This window comes from Paramormyrops kingsleyae, chromosome 3, assembly GCF_048594095.1.
Source record: "Paramormyrops kingsleyae isolate MSU_618 chromosome 3, PKINGS_0.4, whole genome shotgun sequence".
In the NCBI taxonomy this organism is placed as follows: Eukaryota; Metazoa; Chordata; class Actinopteri; order Osteoglossiformes; family Mormyridae; genus Paramormyrops; species Paramormyrops kingsleyae.
This window is the reverse complement of record NC_132799.1, coordinates 20,678,371-20,699,084: the sequence shown is the minus strand read 5'-3', so window position 1 is coordinate 20,699,084 and position 20,714 is coordinate 20,678,371. Positions and strand designations below refer to the sequence as shown.

Below are 20,714 nucleotides of genomic sequence, written 5' to 3'. Positions count from 1 at the left end.
CATGCACAAGCTTGCCTGCAATAACCACAGGGATTGGTTGATGAGAGGCCAGTATGTGCTAGTGAAAATGTATGCAACATCCCATAAACACACATACATATAGTGATCATGGTTATAGTGATTAATCACTTCTATGGATCAAAAAGCTTGGGACAGAATCATTCTTGTATAAATACTGTTTAAATAATTCACTTAAAATAATGAAGTAGTCCAGCTACAGTTTTCATTTTTGGACAGCATATAGAGAAAATTAAAGCTATGGTATATGTGTATATTATTTATATACACACACATACACACACACACACACACACACACTTTTTATTCACTGGTTCCATATTGGTGCTCACATCAAGTTCGTGTCCTTATTACTGGCTTACTGATCCATCAATTGACAGCGACCAATCTCCATCAAAAGGCTCTATGATCTCGCCCTGTCAGATGGGCTATTTTATTTTTATTAAAATATAGTTTGTTGGACAGTCAGAAGACACTACACCATCAATCATAAGAAAAATTATCAAAGACTGAAATTGAGTAATTTCTGAGAGGGAAGCACAATTACCAATTTAAGGAGCTTGTAAGTCTGGTTTTTTATAAATACAATGTACCGCATGCACATCATCCTGCAGGTAACCATGACAATGTTACAGCAAATGCATACTTTAACAGTGGTGGTGCTGCGACTATCAGCTCAGGAATCACCGCACCATTAATGCTGCCAGTCAGTCTTTCCTCTTTTTCTTCTTCTTCTCTTTCTTCTTCTTCTCTTTTTTCTTCTTCTTCTTCTTCTTCTTCTCCTCCTCCTCCTTCTCACACCCTTCGGGGCTGTTCACCGTACCTCTGCCTGCCACGCCCTTTCCCTCCGCCAGGTCCCTCCTGCTACACTTTGTCACACCGGCAAACTCTGTGACCAGCAGTGACTTTTCTGTCTTTCTTTCTGGAACGGCCCACTCTGAGGTTCTCCAAGGACCCAGATCTGCTTCCTCATGGCCTCGCTTTTGAGTGGAGCGCCCCCCTGTGGCAGGATCCTGCTTCTGTTCAAACAGAAAATGCAAAAGCCACCGACAACTCGGTCACCGTGAGGCAAAGGGATGTGTGTCCACCAGAGCCCTGCGGGGGGACCAAGTTGTTACCTTTGGCTGGTCGTCACGGGGATGGCGCGCCATGTGCATCTTGGCAGAGGCCATGTCTCCCAGAAACTCTTCACACAGCTGGCAGTAGAAGCCAACCACGGGGACGATGAAGTCACAGCCTACGAAAGCAGAGGCAAGCAGCCGTCACCGAAAACAGGGGTCTGCTCCTAGGGGGCACAGTTTTTCTAGCAAACACTATGTGCATGAAAATACCTTGATGCTCCAGTAACCTCTTGAGCTCCATGACGTGGAACTCCTTCCTGCTCTCCACCTGGGCTGACGGCTCTGCTCCTTTGATGACCTACACGTTACAGGCCACAGATCAGTCATGGAGCTACGTGAGCAGCACCTGGTGCTCACTAAGAAACCACACAGGATTTAACCGCAGTACAAGCAGCACCTCGCATCTTTCTCCCGATGGCTTCTCTTGTTGGCTCCAGCCGCGGTCACTCTGCATGCTCTCTGCCTTAGAGGGTGCTACAGGCAAAAAAAAAATGATTGGAATATTGTTATCTTGGCATTCTGGTTACAGTTTATTACTCTCCATATTTGACCACTGTTAAACCATAGTGATAGTAATTTAGCTGTCCAGATGGCAGATATTTTGCTGCACGACTGTCGCACAGCAGATATTTTTCAGTTGCAAATGTCACATGACCGTCCGTTTCTTTCTGCAGTCTCACTTTACCTGGAACCGCCACTGAGGCAGATGGCAGCTCCAGCATCACCGGCTGCCGTGAGGGTGCAAGGTAGGCAGGAAAGAGGGGCCGCATGACGCACTGCTGGTTCCCCTTAGGAGGGGTCCGTGTCCATGGGAAAGGCGAGTTCGTAGTGGCAATCTGCTGGTCCGCTGGGGGGTCCGAAGGTGCCCGACACACCGTCACAGCACGGCCTTGGACACCCTCTCCTCCAATTTTGTCTCCAAACCTCCGCCCTCCCCCAGCCTTCTTGTCACGTCCTGGCACTGTCACACAAATGGGGCCATCGCTGGGCCACACCCCCTGGACTGGCAGATGGGACGAGGGATGCTGGCGTGTCTCTGTGTGGCCGGGTGCCGCTGACTCTGTCCCCTTTCCCCGCAGCCCACTCGGTATCCTGGCTGCCTCAGCCACACCGAGGCCCAGCCCAGCGGCCTTCAGCAGAAGTTTCTTCACCTCCTCCACGCCCAGCTTCTCTGCAGCTCCCTGCCTGCCCAGGGACTCTTGCTTGCTTTTAGGCTTTGCGCCCTCCTGTGTTGCAGGCTGATTCTGCGGCCGTGTGGATCCCACCAAGGATGAGGCACCAGCCAGCTCCTCCCCTACCTCTTCTTCATCCCCATAGAGGAACCGCTCCTCATCCTCTATGTCTGTGAAGTTTTTCTTCCCGTCCTGCTGGCCTCCTGAATCTCCCATCAGGCCCAAAATGCGGGAGAACCCGCCCACGTCCAGCCCAACCTTCTCGTGAGGGAGGAGAGAATCGCAGGTATTCTCCGTCCGTGTCTCCTGTTGCACGCCGGAGATGTTGACTACTTTTTCACCCACCTCACGGGACTCCTCCCCCATCTCTTCCTTCCTCTCCCCCAGGATGGATGCCAGAAGGCCTGACTCCATCCCCTTGGCGATGGTGTTGAGGAAGTGTCTGGCCTCCATAGACATACCGCTGCCCTGCTGCTCCACGGTGCCCTCTCCTGGGGATTCCTGTACAAAAGTGCCACAACGGAGATGGGCATCAGGTCGACACTGCTCACATGAAACAACAACTTAAATACTCCTAAAAGCAGACATATACAAACAAGCGTGTTAATGACTGTGCATCGCCTACCCACGAGTAAGCTCCCCACTCTCAGATACTCAGACATAAACTTGCTGCCATGTGTATTCCTGTGTCATGGCCCCAGCCACACCCCCTCCGTCCTGCCCGAGACAGAGAGAAACACAATACCCGTCTCTGCAGGATGAGCCTCTTGGCCTCCAGCAGCAGCTTCTCCAGCTCTTTGCGTCGATGCACCAGCCGCAGCTTCCAGAGAATATCGGGAGTCCCATCACCGAGACTCCTTTCCGCCTGCACATTCGGACTCTCACTCTGCCCTTGGCTTTTTCCGCGGCTCCGACTCCTGCTGTGAGGACGGCTCTGGCTCCGCCCCCTGCTTTTCCCACGGCTCTGGCTCCGCCCCCTGCTTTTCCCACGGCTCCGGCTCCGCCCTCTGCTTTTCCCACGGCTCCGCCCCCTGCTTTTTCCACGGCTCCTGCTTCTAGACTGGCTTCTGCTCCGCCCCCTGCTTCTCCTGGTGCCTTGTGGGCCTTGACTCCTCCCCCTGACTGGGCTCCGCCTCGAGGAACTGCAGCCGTCGAAAGCTGCGTCGTGGTGGGCAGTTGGGTACCGCACATCTCCTCTGTCATGAATTGCATGTATTCTTTCTTTAGCTGCAAGAAGTCGAAGAAATTCCTCACCAGCTTTGGCGCTGAAGGAGACGAGTGGGCAGTGAGCTAAGTTACTTGAACGTGACAGATTTCCCCAAACACCATGGAAAATATTATTCACAAATGACCAAATGCACTGTCAGATGTCACAAACAAGCGTGGACCCGACACCCTATTGCGGCACTCTATTGCACAGGACTCCCCAGGAGAGGGCACCATGGAGCATGTCTTACATCCTTAACAGCTGTCACACCTTTACATATACAACAATTTTACTGTCTATTCAGGTTAGGTGCAAGAGGAGTGGGGGTGGAGAGGGTAGAGCCCAGCTACGAGTAACTTAACTTAGCTCCATTTTTAAAATGGCTATTACCAAATGCCATGCAAGACTAACTCATTCATAAGGTCATATTTACTGCATAGATGTATCCTCCCATTATACGACTCTGATGCATCACCTGTTGTCTGGCTGTCTCTGGCCTCCCTGTTCTGGTGGTGATCCGGCCTCCCCAGGGCACATGGATGAGGCTGCGGACTCCACGGAGATGCCTCTGTGAATGGATGCTGAGGCCTGTGGCTGAAGGGCAGAGAAAAGGCAGAATAATGAGAGCAGTGAGTGGCTCAATGGACTGAGCCTCTGTGCCTGTAAATGGAACGTCACCAGCTTGAGCCCAAGCCTCGGCAGAATAATCATATGTCCATGAGCCGTTGTGCAAAGCTCTTAACCCTCAGCTCCATGGGCGCTGCATGCTGGCTGACCCTGTGCTGTGACCCGCAAGCTTGCTCTAACCTGTATATGTGTCAGCGTGTCTCATGGAGAGCAAGATGGGGTAGGTGAAATGGGAACTTCCCCGCGGGGATGAATGAAGTATCACTGTTTTAAATTTTAAAACTATTTACCTGACATACAACTGTTAATAGGACCACATCTATCTTATATAACTGTAAATCTGTACAAATAAAAATGATCACGAAAGTCTTAGTCAAAATCCAAGAGAAATCACTTTTACTATCGGGTAAAAAGACGGGAGGTTGTGACTAACACATCACTGAAATTATCCATTGCACCTACTTTTCCACTTGTCATCCAGCATTTACCCGATCTCACAGGTAATATTAAAACAATATAAAAATATGATAGAAATATTCACTGCATCTTCATCGTTATAATGCGATTTACCTGTCCGAAGCCATCTTCGCGGAGCCCGTCGCCCTGCCCTCGGCTCCCCCCCGAGCCCGGGAACGGCAGCACCTTGCACTGCGGAGGACGCTGTTGGGGCGGCGGAGGGAAAGCGGCTAAGTGCCGCACGCACTGAGCATACGGCCCCCGGGGACCCGGCCGATCGGGACGCAACACCGAACCATAGGCGGGGTCATACCGAGCCATATTGGGAGTGGGGAGCGTTAGGCCCCTTGGGCCGTACTGGCGCGCCTCTTCGCTGTGCTGCGGATCACCACGAAACATGTCGTCTGGCAAAAAAGCCTTCAGCTTTTGCTCATTATCCTCCGCGATCCGACTAAATTAAAAATCATTAAGGGGGGGAAAAAAGGTGCACAACTGGACGTCGGCTACCAGGCCGAGCTACATTCTGAAATTCTGCACTACTTCACTGATCGGCAGATTTCACAGGGAATAGATATAATACCGCCACCTAGAGCATGGGAAGGTGAACTGTAATTGATCAGTAACGTAACAAACACCACCGTTTCTCAAACCAGTCTTCGGGGACCCCGAGGCGGCACGTTTTTGCTCAATCCAGATTCCCTGAGAGTTGTGAAGGAGCCACCTCCAGGATCTATGGCGTACACATGGTCCTAAGCTACAGCTTTGTGACTTTATAGAAGATGCATGGATGTAGCTCCACCCCCCCACCCCCCCCTTACACACACACACACACACACACACACACACACACACACACAGAGTAAACATTTTATTTGAGGAGTTTTTAACCTCTGTCAAACTGGTACCTGCCAAAAGAAGACAGACCAGAGCATGGGACCTCCTACTGCCGATGCATGATCATGAGTAACTTAACCAGCTATTGATACGGACATTCATGAAATTATTCTTCAAAATCTCTACAATTCCTCTGCAGACCATTAGGCTGAAAACCCCCATCAGAAAAGTGGTCACCACTAATTTTTCTCTAAATCCTAATGGAGCTCATATTTCCTTTACATAAATACAAAGAATCCACCTCATACCTACTATAATAAGGTTAATGGGTTACTAGCTCATTAGGCTAATACAGTACTCAGTGTTTCCTGGATGTGTGTCTAAATTTCATTGTTGTATCTTTGCACATTTATTGTAGGCCTACATCTCAGTTAATCTGTCATGGCAAATACATGCCCTCATTAGGTTTAACATGACCAATGCTACATCTCTGTACTGTATTAATGCACGTCACTGACTTTCAAAGGTAGCTCTTTATTGTTTATTTATAATGGTTTTCTTTATTCATTCAAAATATATCTACTGTAGACAGATTAAAACCTTTTGTAGTTAGTTGTCAGCAGCAGGTAACAGGCGATAAGGTGCAGATCTTGAATGTCACAAATACACCGTACAGACAGTCCTGCTGTGAGGCAAATGTAGTTTGGTTATTACCTGACTGGCTATAAAATTTAAGGCACGTCACATTGCGTTTATTAATATTCACAAATTTTAAAAAAATCACTAGAAGCTACAACAGCCTTAGTGCCTGTATTAGTCATGGTGGTGCTTATGCTGTCTCTTAGTTTATAGTGGTTCCTGATTGATTTCCTGCATCTCAGTGCCACAAGGCAGGCTGAAGTGTGAGCTGAATCTGAGGGTTATCCAAAGAGGAGGGCATTTCTGCCCTGAGTGGAGCTGTTCTTGCAGATCATCTCCCTTTCTGGGGCGTGAATACAAATTCTGTCTAAATAGTTGGTTGTAGCACTAGGACAACAATGAAGAGCAGCAGGTTATATAGCACAGATTTAGTGTCCATGAAAACATGACCACACAGCTGGGACACAGGCTTCTCTGCGGCGCATGACCATCATTTGCCTGGGTGGCGTCGTAACACGTCACCTGGAAACAACAGGGTCTCGTCCATTATTGGAAATGCTGGAAAATCGATAAAGAATGGATAACTTGAATGGAAACAGTTCAGAGGCAGCAGGAGGCTAGCGCCCATCAGATGAAGTGCGCTGGCTGCCCTTATAGGCCTGGACAATCTCTGCCACAACGCTAGGGTCCTCCAGGGTGGAGATGTCCCCGAGGTTGTCGGCCTGCCCCATGGCTATCTTCCTCAGGATCCGTCTCATGATTTTCCCCGATCGGGTCTTCGGGAGCCGCCTGACAACCTGTCCAGGATGGAGTTCTTTAGGACCAGGCTCTGTAGCATCCCTGGGTTTGTGCGAAGCATTGTGTTGCCAAGGAGCACTTACCAGGAAGTGGTCAGGGATGGCGTACTTGGCTATTTTGGATACCACCAGGGCTCTCAGCTCCTCTATGACTTTGGTCTGGTCGAGGGAAGTGGCGTCTTTCAGGACCACAAATGCAAATGGGACTGTGGGAGCAGAAGGGGCCCATGAGAGCATTATGTGTCTGGCTCATTCCTAAGTGATGGCTTGGCTGTTACCGCTACTGTATAGGGGTTTGTATTTACCACATTGTGGGGACCTAATGTCTTTTACCTTTTAGCTTGTGGGGAGATTTTTCAGGTCTCCACAATATAGACCTTATTTTTATAAAAAAAAATTGTGAATGCAATCAACAAACTAAAAAAGCCGAAAGTGTTATATTTTGTTTGGTTGCTTATGTTTAAGGTTAGGGCAGGGTAGGGGTTAAGGTTGTCATGTTGGGATTAGTGTTATGGCTATACAAATGAATGTACAGCCCCCATACAGATATAGATACCTAATCTGTGTGTGTGTACAAGCTGACTGTCATGTGTCCTTTTCGCTCTCTGAATAACACACCCTGAAGGGGAATTTCTTTAACATCTCAAACTTAATAACAACACTGAAGACACAGGCGCTTCTCCATCAACAGCATCAGAATCGTGTTTTTCTGCTCCAGAAGACTCGCAAAATGACTGGTCTGCAATTTACCCATGCTAGGGAGAATGCCTTCTACATATTTCCTACTCCACTACCGTACTTTCAAATCAGCAGGGACACTGATTAACTCATTTGTACAAAGCACACTGACATGCTCCCTCATTGTCTGGAGAGAATCCACTTCAGCTACCCCTACTCTAAACTCTGCAGGGAAAGTGACTGGACGCCAGTTGCCTTTTGCCTTGCATCTGTACAACCTCTGGAGAAGATGAAGTTCATGGCAGTGCAGTGCTGACCTCTGTTATCCGGCATGTTAACCGTTTCATAGCCTTCAGGCAATCACTTCAGGTCACTCAGATCCAAAACTTCACATAATCAGAACAGCTTTCTCCCCTGAGCTGTAAACATATTCAGTCATGAATCGTCTGACTGAACTGTTTTTCACTTGTCTATCTATATTATTATAATGCTGGACTGTCTGGGTGGTTTGTCCCATTGCACCTTATCCAACTGTCTCGTTTTGCTTACTTGTATATATTCTGTGTTGCTGGTTGTTTATTGCTCTGTTAATACTTGCTGTACTTTTTTATTTCCCCAAGTGACCCATTACACCAAAAGAAATTCCTTGTACTTGGGCTGTACATGGCGAATAGAGTTGATTCCAAAATGTTACCCTTCTGCAAAATGCTGTTTTGTACATGACCTAAATGAGTCTTAATATAGCCAATCATTAACCAAAAAGATGTAGGTTACTGATATGCAATGTGCTTGAGTTTTGAGACCTTTTATGACAGCAGGAAGTGCACTTAGAGGCCTGTTGTTTTGAGCCAGGAGGAAGGGCGCCTTTAAGGCACTCATCGCTAAGTTCCTGTCTTGACCGTTTGGCCAGAGGGGCTGAGTTGGAGTGATAAGACTGGATGGGTCTACAAAGGATGTAAGATATGAGGTCACCACGGTCACCCTGCTTTGCACGGACCAATGACAGACCCTACACTCGCCGCCTCTCTGCAGAAGTGTGATAATCATGGGTGTCTTAGGGTGCAAGATTAGTTCTAGTCAGCACTCCTCTGTGGGCTTAAAAATATAGATGCTGGGTCTTAAAAATCACACACACTTTACATCTCATTTTGAAATGTGTAAATACAGCCAATGATTTCTCAAAAACTTATAACTATATAGAACTGGGGAAGTATATCCGGTCAGGGTGTGTGTGCGTGTCTCTGTCTGTGTATGTATTTTGATCTCACCTTCTCCTTTGACGTCGTGTGAAATGCCGATCACTGCCGTCTCAGGGACATTCGGGTGTTCGTCCTGCAGGCCGTAAACAGGAGCCGCTCAGTTGCTGACCTTCACAGCCCCTAGCATCACCCATCACACGCTCATGTTGGTCGCTTTGCAGCTCGCTACTCACCGTTAATGCCTGTGGTCCTTTAAATGATCTTCCTGTATATAATAACATCGAGACCCCGCGCTGACATGTGACTCACCAGGGCGTCCTCGATCTCCGCGGTGCCCAGCCTGTGCCCACTGACGTTGATGACATCATCCATGCGGCCTGTGATCTGGTAGTAGCCTTGCTGGGTGCGGTAAGCCCCGTCTCCGGTGAAATAATGACCTGCAATGCGAAATGATGACCCCCAATATGATACAATTACCTGCAACCGAAACTAAGTAAGAGAGCAGGCCAGCCCCCCTAACAATAATAGCTGATATAACCCCAGCCAAGGCTGGACTTACCAGGGTAGGGTTTAAAGTAAGCCTCCACAAATCTTTGGTGGTCTCCGTAGATGGTTCGGGCCATTCCCGGCCAGGTTTGGCTGATACAGAGAGCACCGCTGACGTCGTTTCCTGTTGTCGGTTTTCCCTGAGAACGACACCGGCACACAGATTCTGTTTACACTTCTTATCCAGTACGATCTACGTTCATGACAGATATTCCTACGTTTTACTTCCTCCCAAAACTGTATGGGGGGGGAGAGTGCTTTTCACTTTTCTATCAGGAACCCTCCCCAAAAGCAGTAAAGGAAACCCAGGGAATCTGGGAAGGCAGCTGACCCAGTCTGGCGTGGTGCCCCAATCAACTGCCCATATCGGGCCACGCCCTCAATATGGGCGGCCGCTTGCAGAGAGCCGCTTATCTCTGGGATTGCTGGAGAGGCACCCTGTCTGTCGCACCCCGCACACTCTGCCCTGTGCGCCCTGATAAGCGCCATCAACGCTACCCCCACCTAGGACCAGCTTTGGGCCTCGCTGACCTGCCTGACAGGACAGCATGGTATGGAGTACCAAATGCCCAGCAGGGGGGCGCAACAGTGTTTGGAATAAATGAAGTGCATACGTCACACTGATGGTCACGTTGTTCCTGACCACATATGCGAATGTAGGCGGGCTAACACCTTCTCATCCATCAGCGCCAAATGGATGCCGAAGAAAGGTCTCATGGCCATGGCGGGGAGGATCTCGGCGCCATCCTGTGCAGGGCGCGGGGCGATGCAGATGCCTCCCGTCTCTGGAGAGCAGAGGAGAGTTTTCAGCCCTGTCCCCAAAGCACTCATCGCTAAACCACACATGTTCATAAAAGTTAGGGATGTAGCAGGATGTACTGGCATCTGTACACTCGTTCGTGGGTAAGGACAGAGGCAGATGAGAAGCTGCCCGAAGCTCCAGGCCATTTCCCCATACGCTCTTGTTTGCTATCATCTCTATGGAACAGACAGGACCTCCCTGAGTGAAAAAGCCCATCCCATTCACCACGTTTCTGTGGCACACGGGGGCCCATGTACAAAGCCTTTACTCCATATGAGAGCCCGGTTACTCTGTGATGCTGTACTGTTACATTTATTCACCATTTTATCGTTATGAAATTGAAGGAGAGTCATTGCCGCAAGAGCAGAAGGAGGAAAATTAACTGTGCCAAAATGTGTATTACCTGTCTGCCACCATGTGTCCACCAGGGGGCACTTTCCATCTCCCACCACATTATAGAACCAAGTCCAGGCTTCATGATTAATGGGCTCTCCCACTGAAAGAGACAGATCAGGCTCAGATCAGGATGCACATCGGGCTAGCTGGCATAGACAGAGAATAGGGCTGTAAAACCCGATGCTGCCTTACAGGGGCAACAGTATCCTGTTCGCTGTCAGGTTTGCACAGAGTATCTGTGATTCGCTTTCACCACACCAAAGTTTACCAAATAATTGAAATAACAAATAGTATTGGCTAAGAAAGCCACCTCTGACTTACACATGTTTTCACTAGTACCTCGTTACCTAATAGTATGCACTACTGAGGTGATATTTGCACTGAGCAAAAATCAATAACCAAACAAACCAGCTTGATGAGAGTCTAGTAAACACGCAGTTTAGGCCAACTCTGTGACGTAACCCGAGGGAATTTCTCGTGTTGGGAAATTTGCCTGGACTTCTCAGTTTGCACAAAGAAAGCAGTTTTCAACGTATGCGACATCTAACCGAATTATTACAAAACACGCCGCCCTCTGTGAGGAAAAGACTTGCTTAATTCTTGCCACAAAGTGAAAATATTTCCAGTCTGTTTTCATCAGCTGCACGTTGAACTTAAAAAACAAAAATGAGACAAGGAGTTTCCATCCGTTCTCATGCCCCAGAAGCTTAACTCTCAAACTACAATCCCAGTGAAAAGCCCCTCCTGCTTACAGCTGTGGCCATCTCACCTGAGCCCAGCGTTCTTAGCGAGGACCGGTCATACTTCTTCACCCAGCTCTCGTCGTACTTCAGCAGCAGGCGGATAGCGGTGGGGGCGCCATAGAACTGATTAATTCTGAGGCGTTGCACGGTCTCCCAGTACCGCCCTGGGGAACAGACACACACACAGACACGGACAGATACAGATACATACAGACAAACGCAGAAACAAACACACTGTAGTTTAAGTGGTTTGTGAAGTACAGGCAGCACGTAGCAATTTCACTGATGCAAAAGCACATACTGGTGCAACATATTTTAGATTCTCACTTGGACACAGGTCATTAGTCAGAGACACAACTCTGTGGCATATTTGAACACAAATGCTGACTCAGAGTAACACGACAGTATGACGACTCTCTGAAAATATATTTCTGCTGGGTTAATTACATAATAAATACTAGGTACCAGATAAAAGATCTTTTAAAAAGATCAGTCAAATGGGTAAACCAAACAGTGTTAAAGTGGAGGTGAGGTAGAATGTGACATGTATGAGGGACAGGCTGAGAGCCGCTTACCCGGATCTGGGTACACGGGTGTGCTTTCAAAGAGTACCGTTGTAGCACCATTGCACAAAGGCCCATACACCACGTAGCTGTGGCCCGTCACCCAGCCGATGTCCGCCACACAGCCAAACACGTCCCCGGGGCGGTAGTCAAAGACATACTGAAACATACAGCTGGGCATCATTATAAAGATATCTGTAACCTTTATTAATGTATTAACATTACTTGGGTCTATTTACTGAACTTCAACTGCAGAGGTGTATAGCTGACGAAGCGGACTTCCTTAGCGATTAGCACTTATCGGACCGTACCTGCTGTGTGAGTGCGGCGTACAGCAGGTAGCCAGCCTGCGTGTGCACGATGCCTTTGGGCTTGCCTGTGCTGCCCGATGTGTACAGCATGAAGAGCATGTCCTCGCTGGCCATGGGCTCCGCGGCGCATGTCCCAGACTCCTTTGCCATTTCCTGAGAAGTAGGGGACACAGTAACCATTCAGCAGCAAGCAGCCCTCAGATACCATCAATGCTGATGTCTGTACGTCAGTTTAATTAAATAAATACAAAAATCTTTGTGTGTCACCGTTTATACACTACTGTGCAAACTTAGGAAATTGAGTAGCCAAACATGATGCGTTGTTGAGTCAAAGAACTGGGGTGACTTTAGGAGAAGTTTTGAAAGGGATATGCTAACACACTTTGACAGCCATCTCATATCATAGTTTTACACCAAGATGAAGATCATTTAAACATAATTTTCTTTGACTACCTAAGACCTTTGGATGAGGGGTCTTCAAAAAGGTCACAGAAAATGTGCACTACGAAAAAACATATATACATGACGGTCAATTTATTTGCAAAATAAACTCTTAACGTGTTATAACATGTCTGAACAAGAGCAGACTTTAGGCATTATGATGATGAAAATGTCAATGTTAAGAGAGCCTCCATCAGATCAACATGAATTCTGCTAATATCAAAGCAAGAACAAATGTCAGATTCATGGTGAAGCTTGGGTGGAAGAATGGTGAAATCACTGATGTTTTAGGAAAAGTTTATGGGGACAATGTCCCAAGGAAATCAGCAGTGTACAAATGGATATGATTTTTAGAACAAGGACACAATTATGTTGAAGATGACAGACCATCTACTTCATTGATGGTGCTCATGCCCTGACTCTGAAGGACTGACGATTAGGAGCAGAAACAACAGCCAATACCATAGATATATCAGTTGGTTCAGCTTACATAATTGACTTAAAAATTGCAGTTGAGCAAACTTTCCACTTGATGGATCCTAGAATTGTTGTTCCCAGATCAGCAGCAGATCTTTCAATGGAAAATTTAAGCAAGTGGGATCAAGATTGTGAAGCATTTCTTCAAAGACGTGTCAAAGGGGAGGAAACATGACTCAACCAGTATGATCCTAGAGAAAAGCACAATCAAAGCAATGGCTGCCAAGCGGTGGAAGTGCTCCAGTCACTCAAGATCACTCAAGAGCAAAGGTCATGACAACAGATTTTCTGGGATGCTCGGGGCATTTTGCTTGTTGACTTTCTGAATGGCCAAAGAACTATGACATCTCATTATTATGAAAGCATTTTGAGAAAGTTAGCCAAAGCTTTACCAGAAAACCTAACCGCTCGAGGGCAGTTTTCCAAGAGTTTCAATGGGAATTTGTCAGGTATCCATGACATGGCTCCATCTGACTAATTTTTTGTTTTGTGATCTTAAAAAAATCTTTAAAATGCACCCAGTTTTCTTCAATTGATGACGTAAAAAGACTACATTGACATGGTTTAAGTCCCAGGACCCTCAGTTGGACTAAACGGCTGATATCATCACTTACAAAAGTGTTTTGACCTTGATGGAGCATATGTTAAAAAAAATACAGTTTATATCTTTCACTGTTCTTTTTTAATGACATTTTTCCATTAACTCTCTGAAGCCCCCTTGTATATTCTGGAAAAATCTATGTTGGGATTTTCCCAGCACTATAACAGATCACCTTAATAATAACAACTAGATGTAAAAGTAAACAAAAAGTCGTCCATGATGACTGAGCAGTAGAGATTGAAAACCTATTGGCAAATTTGGCATAGTCGTGTATTTAAATCGCCTGCGTGCACTACCTCTTCCAGGAAGATGTCCAACTCGCCCATGGCTACCGGTTTGTCTGTCCGCTGAGACACGAACACACAGCGCACGGACGGGCAGCTCTTCACAGCCTTGTCCACGGTGCGTTTGAGGTCGATTGTGCGGCCTCCTCGCACGCCTTGGTTACAGGTGATCACAGCCTTGCACTGGGCTGTGGGGACAACGGAGCAGAGGACATGACTCCCACGCTGGGAGGACATTAGGGCATAGGTGGGCCAGTCTGACGGTGCCTTTACAATGAAGTGAAAGATCAAACATTCAGTTAAACTGCATTTACAAACAAGGAGACCATTAGCCACTGAGTGAAACTCTTGAAGATCACAGTTGGGAGATGTGGACCGAACCTGCGAGAACAGTGTAGTACACTGTAGTGATAAGAGAGGATAGCACAGATGAGGCTCACAGTTGCGGAAATGTGTTTTTTTACAGTAGTATGGGATTTTCAGAAATCAAAACAATAAAACTAAATAATCTGAACCAAGCATATTTTGAAGTGCAATGCTTTCCGAAACTTCCCTCCTGCGCTGACTCCTCAGACTGTCACCCAGTTACGGGAAGACGGGCTGTAACCATGAGCTAAAGGAAAATGAATTACTGTAGAGCAAAAATGCAGGGGATAAACAAGCTCAAATGGTCTAGCTGGGCTTCCAGCCAACGGTGCCCCACCACCAGGGGCTTGCTTCTCAGGTCACAAACAGCAGCTGCAGTGGGTGTTATCGCTAGTCCACAACAGAGGTAAAGGGTCAGCGGAATCAGTATTGCACTTTTACAGTCTTCATCTTTCAAGGTTGCCATGTACATTCACTGGCTACCTGGGCAAAAAGGCTACTGACGCATGACTGATTCCAAAATGCCTGGTGAGAGAAAGGTGGGAGGCCAGTCCCCAAGAACAGGACGACCCATTCGGACCTTGGGAAGCACTAGGAAGTTTGGACTGAGTCATCTGCCAAATTTATGAATGTGAAGCTAAAGTTCATTCATTATGGTGTGAATCACCTCCCAACTAGAAGAGGGTGTTCAGCCAAGTGTATGTGGGAAAAAGCTCACTATTAAAAGTGCAGGAGCTGAGTGCTTGGCACGTCCTCACTAGTGGTGTTAGTTACTGGGCATGGGATAGATTGCCAGCTGGGTCACTGAGCTGCCTCAGACACTTGTATATAATATCATATATAGCACTGGCATCCACAACACTCCTGACAGCAATGGGATGTACGTAGTAATTGTCTTGGAGGAATCATGGAGGAACAGATTTTGCTCTGGGGATGCTTTTGCGGGTCGGCTCAGCAGCAGGGGAAAGCGAAGACATGGCCGGATGTGGGACACAGAGGAGGATTAAGTGCCTATTAGTGAAAGGTTCAGTGCCTTGCTGATACTGAAGATACATTAATCACTGAAGTGTTCAAAAAAGCCAGTCTAAGCATCAGCTTAAATCACATAAAATAAAGCTCTACACCTTTGCCACAAGGCCAGGTGCCTCCACTCACCGTCCTGGATCCGGCCTGCCAGAGCCTCGGCGCTGAAGCCGGCGAACACCACGGTGTGCACGGCGCCAATCCGGGCGCACGCCAGCATGGCCGCCACAGCTGTGGGGGACACGGGCATATAGATTGCTACCCGGTCACCTTTCTGGATCCCATGTCTCTTTAGTGTGTTGGCAAGGCGGCAGGTCGTCTCCAGGAGCTCCCTATGAGACAAGAGGTAACATCGTCATTCTTTGACTGGCATGAGTTATCACCATAGGCCTGCAGGTGGCGGAGTGCTTAAGGATCTGAACATGCAAGCGCTTTAATTGATAGAAAGAGATTTCTACTACAATTATGTGAATAACCCCTGTTCCCTAATGCATTCTTTCAGCTTGCAACTTTACTTTTCTGTACCAATAAACAAAGTGGTTATTAATTTACATGGTCTCTGTGGACTAAATGATTCTCTCAGACTTCCTTTCTGTAATACAAACAACCCACAAAAACACTCGACGGAATTGATGCAACAAGTGTAATGTATAACGATGGCTGTGAAAATGCTGACTCTGTTCATACCATAAAGAATAAAGATTACTGCTCAGGTGGAGTCACACGTGCTCCGCTTTCTTAAAAATCTGTATTTTCTGTTAACCCCATAGCACAGTATGTTTGTACATTGGCTTCATTAAGTTGGTATATATTTCGAAAGCACTCCTTCTATGCATGCCTAGATCTTCCATAACCACTTATCCGGCATTGGGTGGCAGTGAGCCTGGTGCCTATCCCAGGCAGCACAGGGCACGAGGGAGGGGACACCCGTGATGGGATGCTGCATTTAAAGACACTGATTCAACTTACTGCATATATTTGGACTTGAGGAGTAAATGCACGTGAGAACGGGGAGAAAATTCATACCTCACATACAAAACCAGGCTTCAAGCCAAGCCAACCCTTTTATCAGGAGGCTATAACAACCCCCCACCCCAAACCACTGTGAAAATGAGTAGTATGATCACCAGTACACTTGAAGCACACCAATACACTGTATAATTTGTGTTAAAATGAGTCAGAACACTCATCTGAATTGAAGTACTAAGTCTTGGATTAATGCCACAAAGTGTGTCTTGTAAGCAAACAAGCGTGAAGATATGTAGATTAAGTACAATGGCAGAAAGTTTCCTGAGAGGTTTATTTTATGCAAGCTTGAAGTTTCTGAGTTTACAAAAGCAAGATTATTTGGTGATTCTGGCAAAGACCCATGAGGATGTTTCCGGCTCTTAATGTGCTAGTACACATGAACAAGGGTAGCTTTCAGGGGAACACATACTGTCAATACTGGGCAGATTACTGTTATCACTGATTAAACAACACAAACAGAGGTCAGTTTAGATTACAGGACAAAACAAAACAAAAAAAAGTACTGCAAATCTGGAATGAACTCAGTAGACGTTTAAATATTACATTTTGAGTTTTTGATACAGAATTGCAAGCGCACGTATTCTTCCTTAAAACAAATGTAAAATGTAACGACAAAATAAAATGTGTACCATTTAAATTAGAACTGAGCACTCTTTGAAAAGTGGGTGATTTAAACATTGAACTCCTTAAAATGGCTTTTTGGAATTCAACCTACTAGTCCCTTGAATTTCTGAAGAACCAAAGTTAATCATCAACAAACTCAGTTAAGATACTGTGGATAACAAAGGCATATCTTTCATAAGTGAATTTATTCCTTCAATGCATGCCTAGATCTTCCATAACCACTTACTATATCTGGCACAGTGTAGTGAGTCTGGTGCCTATCCCAGGCAGCACAGAGTATGAGACAGAAACAATGTTTACTTATTAAACTGGAAATATGCATGGTTTTCTTAAAGAAAAATTAAAAAGCTGAATCATGTACGTGCTGTGCAAGACCTAATATTAAATTACACTTTATTGATCCCCATGGGGAAATTCTGTTTTTGCCTCCCACATCTTGGTAAGAGAAATCAGCCTGCGAAGGGCAGCTGCCTACTATGCAGCCCAGGGAGCGAGGGGATAAGAGACTTGCTCAAGGCCCCGCAGACATACCAAGGCCAGGCTTCAACCAGCGACCTTCTGATTACAGGTACAGAAGGATAGCCTACTGAGCCACAAGATGCCTCCTTAAGACGTTTACAAACTGCACCAGTCTATGTATGAATCTGTTCGTGAAGTCGGGAAACTTCCAAGATTTCCAGGTCGCGTTAAGTTTCCCATCATAATATTTATAAGACAAGAAGCATAAGATTTGATACCCGTTTGACCCCTTACATCCGCCCGTCCGTGAACTCCACGGCTATTATATGTTTAATAAAAGATGCATTTGAAAGAAATTGAATATATGTAACATTAAATTCAGCCAAACACAATATAATAAAAGTTACACTGGAAACAGGTTTCACCTTAGCAGCGAATAACTTGTAATCACCAATTTTATATGAGCGATTTCACGCTTTTTCGTTAAATGCTTTTATTGGGGCTCTGCCAGGACTTTACCCCGCAGTCCTGTGTGTCGTTATCTGCACACGCCTGTGTCATCATGGCTTCTGCCCTGGCTAAGCCCCACTGACCGTGTCGGGCATTAAACAACTTTGGTGGCTGACTGTCAGCAGGGAAGCTTAAGTTCTTCATGCAGACTCTGAATCCACGCAGCACAGTACCTGTAGGTGACCTTAACTTCAGTGCCCGGTTCATCCCTTTCCCACAAAAGGGCGATCCTGTCCGGATGCTGGGCCACGTGTACGTCTAGACAGTTTTCTGTCAGTTCAAGAAAATAAGTATTAAAGTTAAAATATATGAGTAAAGTCTTTTTGCATGCATAACTTCACTGAAATAAAAAAAATATTTACTGTACGTGTTGTCGTGGTATTCTAAAGAATTCATATCTAAAGTATGAATCCAGTTATTCCGGATGTCTGCGTAGTACACCGGTCATTTTTTATTAACAGTCTGAAGTGAAACACTAAGAAAAATGAACGTCATCGGTAAAACTTCTGTTTTTACTGTTCGATCGGAGAATGAACTCCGATTAAATGCTAAACCTCATACCGGAAACGTTCAGTTGTCCTCCAAGAAACCAGCTGATTTTCCCTCGGTTGATGTCGCAGTCCTTAACCCGGTCGAATGGTCTGCTCCAGGATAGCCTTTCCTTGGCTATAGTGCCCCAGAACCTCTCCGGGTCCGTCAGTGACAGTTCGTGTAGCTCTTTGTACGATCTGCCAGCAAACGAAGGGCTGGCACACTGTGAGAAGCCTGCATTCCTCTCGGAGCCTCGACTCTGCGTTACTCTTAGGAATGAAAGGCTCCTACGATGGCCGTTATCCTTCTTGAAATAAACAGCCCCTCTTCGCAGCATATACAGGAAAGTGTTCTCGTAGGCTGCCATGTTTGGATATTTATGTCCGGCTGATGCCGCTGTAGCACCTCACTGCAGTTTGGTGTGGCTGGGAAGCGCCCGAAGATAAAAGAAAGAAAAAAAACCAGTGAAGTCACGGGTTAGGGTGGCGCAACCTACCGAGAAGTCCCGCAAGTATCCCCAAAAAGTGAGAGCGCAAAATATATAAACAGTTTAAACTTGATCTTTAAAAGACAAAGGTATTATTGTTGCAAGTAACTATAAAGTTGGTCTAAGTAAGTTAACTAAACAGTCTAGCTAAGTGAGACTATCGTATTATTACTGTACTCGGACGCAGGAGATGTGAGACATGGTTCATGTCGTTAATATCAAACGCCCCATAGAGTAGATGCACGGAAAAACTGTACAGCAATTACGAGGGATAATGTAAGCGACCGTGTCGTAAAGCTCGAATTCACCTAAATAAATACATAGAAGATAACATCCATAAAACGTAGATTTTTAAATTTGAATTGTACACCATTTTACACAGGCTTATTATAATTGTGGTGGTTTAATTTACGACCAGCTAACATGGCATTTATCATAGAAAAGCATTTCGGCGAATTGCATTTTGCGTACGTTTGTTGGCGACATGTTATTTGAAGTTACATCGCTATATAGAATTACAAATATGTTTGTCCATCAATAAAGATTGGTCAAATTCAAACCTGTTTTAGAGTATTTTTTTTTTCATAAGTCATGTGCCCGAAGCTTATTATTTCAAACGGTGGGTGGACGTTGCGTAGTTCAGCGAGTTAGGAAGTTGCGCTGCAAATCTGAAGGCCGCTGGTTCAAATCCCAACATCCTCGGTATAGTTTCGCTATTGGGCAAGGTCCTTATAACCCCCATTTACCCCGCGGGTCGGTTGAGCCTGTTTCTCGAAAATGTACGCTGCTAAATAAATGAAAGTGAATTCTTTTCGGTCAAGATGTGTTGACTAATTTCAGGTAAATTAGTGCCACCTGTTGGACATTTATTAAAATAGCAAGGCTGGCGTGCTTCATAAGAAGATCCTGAAGAACGGTATAAGTTCCAACAAAGCCTGTTAAATTAACCAATCGATTCAGCTGACCGCAATAAAAGGTCATGTTGCGACTGCTAATAGTGGAAAGCTATGGACGGTTTAAGAAATTATAAATATGATTCTTAAAAAAGATTAATGATGAAATAAAACACTTGGACATGTAGCTTTTCAGCTAGGCTTTGCATCCGGTGGTGCAGTGGTTAGCACTGTTAACTGGGACCTGGGTTCAGATATCTGCCAGAATTTTGTGTGTGGAGTATGCATGTTTTCCTCATGTTGTCATGGGGTTTCCTCTGGGTACTCTGGTTTCCCCCCACAGTCCAAAAATACCAAATTACCTGTAGGTGTGAGTGTGCCCTGTGATGGGTTGGTGCCCCATCCCGGGTTGTTCTCTATCTTGCGCCCATAGCCTCCAGGATAGGACCCCCCATGACCCTAAACAGGATAAGTGGTTTCAGAAAATGGATGGATAGAAATTAAACACCTTACATGCAGATTTCTATTGGCTACAATTCTGTGTTGAGATGTTTGAACTTTGGGGAAAATTGCAGTGAGGACAAAACAAAGAACTGTGTGTGTGAACTCTGTGTGTGTGTGTGGGGGGGGGGGGGTTGATGTGGGGACAGAACTATCTTGAAATTGTAAACTTTAGAAATATTAACACACAGTATATTATCATATCTGTGTATGTGTACTATTCAGTCAAGCTGCTTCCATAACAGCTCAATGGGGTTGAGGTCCGGTGACTGCTCTGGCCACTCCACTATAGACAGAATACCAGCTGACTTCTTCTTCCCTAAAATAATTCTTGCATAGTTTGGAGCTGTGTTTGTGTCATTGTCCTGTTGTAAGATGA

General features: G+C 46.0%; 2 protein-coding genes across 4 annotated transcripts; both read right to left on the bottom strand.

The window, feature by feature from the left end:
• Positions 1 to 422: 422 nt before the first annotated feature.
• LOC111849015 (uncharacterized) lies at positions 423 to 5,345 on the bottom strand. 2 transcript variants are annotated; one of them, XM_023821494.2, is made up of 9 exons: positions 4,915 to 5,345; positions 4,716 to 4,805; positions 3,994 to 4,112; positions 3,057 to 3,538; positions 1,825 to 2,812; positions 1,537 to 1,613; positions 1,350 to 1,437; positions 1,137 to 1,255; positions 423 to 1,037 (listed from the first exon to the last, which is right to left on the bottom strand). In XM_023821494.2, the coding sequence occupies exons 1-9, from the start codon at positions 4,998 to 5,000 to the stop codon at positions 726 to 728; spliced, it is 2,361 nt and encodes a 786-aa protein (XP_023677262.2). In that variant the 5' UTR covers positions 5,001 to 5,345; the 3' UTR covers positions 423 to 725. The 2 variants fall into 2 exon arrangements, with proteins under 2 accessions (XP_023677262.2, XP_023677261.2); XM_023821493.2 differs by having other exon boundaries at positions 3,057 to 3,576; positions 4,716 to 5,344.
• A 604-nt stretch (positions 5,346 to 5,949) lies between these two features.
• On the bottom strand, positions 5,950 to 19,729 carry acss1 (acyl-CoA synthetase short chain family member 1). 2 transcript variants are annotated; one of them, XM_023821495.2, is made up of 15 exons: positions 19,502 to 19,729; positions 18,485 to 18,879; positions 18,097 to 18,193; positions 15,434 to 15,633; positions 13,925 to 14,100; positions 12,110 to 12,262; positions 11,811 to 11,958; positions 11,262 to 11,399; positions 10,500 to 10,592; positions 9,967 to 10,079; positions 9,308 to 9,434; positions 9,058 to 9,185; positions 8,818 to 8,881; positions 6,956 to 7,077; positions 5,950 to 6,871 (listed from the first exon to the last, which is right to left on the bottom strand). In XM_023821495.2, the coding sequence occupies exons 2-15, from the start codon at positions 18,819 to 18,821 to the stop codon at positions 6,692 to 6,694; spliced, it is 2,076 nt and encodes a 691-aa protein (XP_023677263.1). In that variant the 5' UTR covers positions 18,822 to 18,879; positions 19,502 to 19,729; the 3' UTR covers positions 5,950 to 6,691. The 2 variants fall into 2 exon arrangements, with proteins under 2 accessions (XP_023677263.1, XP_072565915.1); XM_072709814.1 differs by lacking the exon at positions 19,502 to 19,729 and having other exon boundaries at positions 18,485 to 19,327.
• Between the last annotated feature and the right edge of the window lie 985 nt (positions 19,730 to 20,714).

Excerpts from the sequence above, each read along its gene's own strand:
- LOC111849015 (XM_023821493.2), bottom strand. The coding sequence starts at position 5,000 with ATGTTTCGTGGTGATCCGCAGCACAGCGAAGAGGCGCGCCAGTACGGC. Across the intron at positions 1,438-1,536 it reads CATCGGGAGAAAGATGCGAG|GTCATCAAAGGAGCAGAGCC; the intron begins GTGCTGCTTGTA and ends TGTAACGTGTAG. Across the intron at positions 1,256-1,349 it reads GAGGTTACTGGAGCATCAAG|GCTGTGACTTCATCGTCCCC; the intron begins GTATTTTCATGC and ends CTGCTTTCGTAG.
- acss1 (XM_023821495.2), bottom strand. The coding sequence starts at position 18,821 with ATGGCAGCCTACGAGAACACTTTCCTGTATATGCTGCGAAGAGGGGCT. Across the intron at positions 14,101-15,433 it reads GGCAGGCCGGATCCAGGACG|CCCAGTGCAAGGCTGTGATC; the intron begins GTGAGTGGAGGC and ends TTGTCCCCACAG. Across the intron at positions 10,593-11,261 it reads GCTAAGAACGCTGGGCTCAG|TGGGAGAGCCCATTAATCAT; the intron begins GTGAGATGGCCA and ends TGTCTCTTTCAG.